We start from the raw sequence: 5781 nt of genomic DNA, 5'->3' as shown, positions 1-5781 counted from the left end.
AAATAAATAGTGTGTGTGTGTGTGTGTGTGTGTGTGTGTGTGTGTGTATGCGTGTGTTTTAAATATAAACTGCATAATCGAAAAGAATAATAAATAAACATAATTTGTACTGGTTGCGTAAATTCTTTCAAATAAATTAATCAATATAAATAGTATAATGAAATATTTTGCTTTTTTTCAGGATTTGGCAATGATTAATGAGACGAAGAGGTGATGTAATGTGGCGAAACTTTGGTTGGACGGCCATTCTGGCCATGTGGACGATATTCCTGATTTTGAACAATGGTTTAACTGATGAACAGGTTCTTAATAATCCACAAAACAACAATGAAGACTCTCCTTACAAAATTCATCATGAAGAAACGTATCATATGTTTGATAAGAACGTTGATGATTCGAGGTTGCGATACACGAGAGAGAATTTTAAATCAAATGATCGTTCACCAATGCATGTGAAAGCAATTTCTCTAGAATTCAAAAATACGGAAAATCGCGATTCGCGACTCAGTGGATATGAAAAGCACATTACGATGTCAAATGCAATGACGACAACGAAGTACTTGAAAGACGACAAACATGCGGGACTGATTACAAAAAGAGCAGCAACAGAAAACATATGGTTATCGAAAATTATTGATATGAAAAAGTCACAAAATGATCTTGAATTAATCTCTAGCCTACGCCCATTGCCATCGACATTTCGAGAATCGGAAAGTACCTCAAGACGGAGAAGATGTAAGAAAAGAATTATCAATGTGTTCTTGAATGATCATAAAAAGATAGAAATGATAAGACACAATACTCAGGCGTTGGATAAGAAAAATGGACAATGGAAAAAGCACGAGACGGATCAAGTCTTTAGCGAAGAAAATGGAATGACCGCATTCTTTCCAGACAAATTCACAAAGAGTAGAGAGAAAGATAGTTCTATACAAAAGTTTAAAAATTTCGATATCTCGCAACTCGATACTACGAAAGGTATCGATTCCAGATATACGAATGAAAAACACAAACACAATAGAGATGAAAGAGGTTCCTGCCAAAATCTCGAGCAGACAAAAAACAACACGAATAAAATGATTTATATTAAAGTCAATGGCGAGTCTCAAAGAATAAAGCCAACTTTTTCAAATTACTTACGTTCAAAGGAAGATCGGAGTCGTGAGAGTGAAACTGTTATAACTACCACAGATAATGCAATCATAGAAAATTCATTATACGATCGTTCCATTCCTGTTACTAAGACTACATTAATCTTTAGTTCCAAAATCTCGAATGCAAATGGAGAAGTTAATGATGAAGAAAACACCGTAAGTCCGTATTACTCTTTGGAGGACGAATATTTGAAATCGCATAAAGCGGATAAGTTTCTAGCAACCAAAACGTACAAACGCAACGAATATTCAAAGATAGGATTTAAAGTAAGTACAGATACACATGGGAACAAGAAGGAAAATGGGAATATCGATTTGTTCACTTTTCACGTATTAAATTCGCTCGACAACCATTTTACTAGAAAAAGAATCAGTTTTACGAGACGTCCTTTTTTATACAAGAAAAGGAATTTATTAAAAGCAAGTGATATATCTGATTCGCAATATCAATATCATTATTCAAAAAGTAATAATAATGTGAGAATAAATAGAAAAGTAGCGAATCTTAGCAAAATGCATATAAGAAAAAAAACTGAAGGAGAGATTACTGCCGCTGTAAATTACGCGACGCACAACATGCATAAACTCGAACGTAATCTGTTACCAACTAATTTATATATCAAGAAAAATGACAAATCCAACTTAAGCTATCAGATACCAAAGCGTATTTCAGTCACGCAGAAAAGGAATCCAATGCACGTACGACACGTCGAATCCGACGCGAACTGCGAGCGCCCGCAGACAACCGAGTTCGAGGCCGAAGTTCGTGACGCATTTCGAATCAACCTTTGGAATGTCTCCGATCCATCGAGGATCGCAAAATTCAGCCTCCCCGGAAAAGCTCATGAACACCCGAAATACTCGAGGAAATTTCACGCAATCAATATCAGCGCACGGCCTCCACACATCACTAAGACAACTGATGGAGGATCAGAACTCAACGAAGAGCCTCGAAGAATTTCAACCGAGAGTGAATCTATCTTTTTCGGTGCAACGAATGTCAGCGATAATTCGACCGGGATGCAGAAGATTAATGGGCATGTGCAGTCATCTAGCAAACTTACGGATGAGTCCGGATTAGAAAATGTCAGAGTTACGACGAGACGAGGTAAAAATCATCATGATACGCATGAAGAATCTGGATTTTATTCACGAAGCGGCGGTGTCCATAATTCAAAAAAGCGACGATATAAACGTCATGAAGATCGGAATACTCCAGGGATTTCGACATCAACCAAATTCGACAGTGAGACGTGGAAAACACTCGATACGGCAAGGACAACATCGAATTCGCTAATCGAATTTACTATGAATCCATCCATTTCGACGATTCAAACAAATAGCGAATATCAAACATCAACTGACACGAAAAAAGTTCTTACATCTATGGAAACACTGCCGTATACTTCAAAATACAAAGAGTTCCAGAAAGAGTGGCAATCAATCTCATTGACGACCGATCACGACGAAAGATACACAAACACTTCGACAACAATGGATTCTGATGCTTCTGATTCATTAAAGATATCGTTGATAGATACTCCAAAAACGTTAAATGTCAGTTTGGTAAATACGCAATTCCAAATCAAAGCGCTCGATCGATCGAACATGATAACCAAAATAGGCAATTCTATTATTCTGAAAAAGATTTCTTCGAAATCTATGGAATCAAATGTATCTGACACTACAAACAAGAACCTCTTCGATGTGTCTTCGACCGAGCTCATTAATTTGCAAGAGGAACATGGTAATGAATCCGTTTGGACCATTGACCCATTTCATCAAAGGAATAGTAATCCTTCTCAAGGTGTCTCCGAGAACATTACTACGGAGAACATCGTCGACTCATCGGCCGGTGACGTGCACTCAGATCAGTGGCCTGTAAAACATAGCGCGGTGGTGGAAGGTGATCTTGTCCTCGGGGGACTAATGATGGTGCACGAAAGGGAAGATACAATTACATGCGGACGTGTGATGCCTCAGGGTGGAGTTCAAGCTCTGGAAGCCATGCTGTATACGCTGGACGCTCTCAATGATCGGGAGATTGTGCCTGGAGTCAAGATCGGAGCGCATATACTCGATGACTGTGACAAGGACACGTACGGTCTTGAGATGGCAGTGGATTTCATTAAAGGTACGTACGTGGTACAACCGAAATACGATGATAATGCACTTTCTTACATATGTTGCACGTATCTAGTACGTGCCATACCTTTCAGACAGCGAATTTTTATCTTGCAATTCATATGTAATGCTATTTTTCATATTAAATTAATTCAGGAAATACGATATTAAACTTAATGTACGAATCGTGTAAACACTCTTCTTTAATAATATTATATCGTCTTCTTTTACCTTACTTAACTTATTTAAAAAATTGCTTTTTTCATTCTTGATTTAATTTGAAATACACGCACACGCACACGCACATGCACACACACATCTTTATTCTTTCATATTTTATACTAAAATTAAACATAAACGTGGAATTTTGTTTTTTTGTGCAAAATTGAGTATGATTATCATGTATTTCTCATCTTTAAGAGAATTTCTCATCTACCATTGAAACATCTACTGTCATTGGAAGCGCTATGATGCCGCAGGCCTATAATATCTCTAGAGATTTGGAAAATTACGTTAGCGAAATCACGCCATGTAATTTCTAGTGAAATGAACTTATTATCGCCTTGATGCAGCGCAATGATTGGATACACTCAAGGCGAAAATCATATGTGCATGCATGTATGTATACCAGCAACATCATTGCTAGTCTTTTTACACGATAGAGAAATTTACATTTACGCGAAAAAAAACATAGACAAATTGCTTTTAAACTTGTTTTCTAATTTTTAAATACACGAATAATGCATGTTGATTGCCATTAATTTTGTTTATTTTAATGTTTAAATATTTTTTTCTATACCTGTTCAAGAAAAGTATAAAACTTCTCACCAGAAAATCGTGATTTAAAATTTTTTATAAACAGTAAATATATTTTCATTAACTTAACACCTCTTTTTCTCAACGAAGATTGTATATAGGAGCAGAGTTAGTTACGACAAGCATTTTATATTTGATAAAGTAGTTTCAGATGTCATATACAGAGTTGGGAAAAAGTTACTTCATAAAAGTAACTTGTTATCATTATCGTTCTTTTTACTGAAAAAGCAACTTGTTATTGTTGTAAATATTTATAACTGATTTAAAAAAGGTAATTTGTTAATATTACCGTTATTCAAAAACTAATGAGTCGTTATAATTTTTGTTTTTTTCAAATTTTGATAATCTTTTTTTAGAGTAATTTATCTAATTGTTTATTTTACTAATTGAGCAATCAACACGAAGTCTATAGTAGTTGTGGTCGCAACATAATAAAAAAATTCGTTTTTGCACGTTCCATACACGTATTGTACAAAGTAACGATTATATTCGCTATCGTTACCAAAGAAATGTAACTGTGTTACTATTAACGTGTTACAAATAGAGAACTGTAAAGTCGTTATTGAAAAAATATACTCGTTATTGAAAAAAAAAGATTGTAACGGTAACGACGTTACAAGCAACGTATTATTTCTCAACTCACTTCTATATACTAATAATTAATAGATAAATAAAACAATATTAAACATCAATATTTTACAATTTTCAAGAAGCGGATTTACTACCGGTAAGTTTCCCTGACCGACTGTCGGTAAATTTCCGGAAGTTGGGAAGAATCGAGCTTTTCACAAGGTAACGACTATCCCAGAAACTCACAGAAACACCAGCATTCGATAAATTTGAAACGAGATTTATCGTATGCTGATAGGTGCATTTTATCGTTGTTAGTGTAAACAACAAAAACAGTTTAGAATCGAACGTTGATTGCTGTACAATTAATAATTCTTTCATTTTAATTTTCAACAATACAATTTCTTTGTAAAATATAGAAGAATTACTTTAACTCTTTGCAAAAGTATCTATTTTTCTTGTGTTAATTACGCAAAGTAATTTATTTTATAATTTCACGAAAAGAAATAAAAATTCTTTCTTTTGAGAGAATTTATAATTCTAGCTTGTTTTCCAATTCACAAAATTTTCGCAAAGATATTTTTTGAATTAACACGTTTGCTTGAGGCAACGTGTAGAATCATTTGTAATTCAAAAGAAACAATTGTGGTGCATATGGCATAATTATTCTGTACCAATCTCAGTAAAAGTCATGCTGTAGAAAATGTGCGCGCCATAATAATACTGCACTAGTGAAAACGTCCGAAAAATTGAAGTTGTTGTATTATTCAACAGATATCAAATAATGTGAGCTATCTCCACTATGTTCGGAATACGAATTTTCTATTCAATTCATATATTTCATCTTGACCTGGGTTAATAGTTATCGGTGAACGTGTGATACTGCGTCGCTGTAAGCTTACGTTCAACCAGTTGGCTTCAACTCGTTGGTATTCACGATGGTTGTAATCGGTTTTATTGATACTTCCTCCAAAGAGAGATTTAAGCGGCTTATAGGCGCGGATAAATCCCCGGAAGCTCGACAAAAATCATCAACCAGCGAACAAAAACTAAATTTGAAAAACTAGGTTCAATTTGTCGCTAAATTTATCAATAGATTGCTCTCTCTCTCTCTCTC

General features: G+C 34.9%; 1 protein-coding gene across 1 annotated transcript in view; it reads left to right on the top strand.

The window, feature by feature from the left end:
- Positions 1-218: 218 nt before the first annotated feature.
- Positions 219-5781, top strand: part of LOC105622332 — a gene marked incomplete at its 3' end in the record, with an annotated part of 62219 nt that continues 56656 nt past the window's right edge. The window contains exon 1 of the mRNA XM_012203750.1: positions 219-3288. Within this exon, the coding sequence (XP_012059140.1) occupies positions 219-3288 (3070 nt within the window). The remainder of the gene's footprint in view (positions 3289-5781) is intronic.

Source organism: Atta cephalotes, assembly GCF_000143395.1.
Source record: "Atta cephalotes unplaced genomic scaffold scaffold00043, whole genome shotgun sequence".
NCBI lineage: Eukaryota > Metazoa > Arthropoda > Insecta > Hymenoptera > Formicidae > Atta > Atta cephalotes.
The sequence above is the reverse complement of the archived record's forward strand: the minus strand, read 5'-3'. Positions and strand labels throughout refer to the sequence as shown.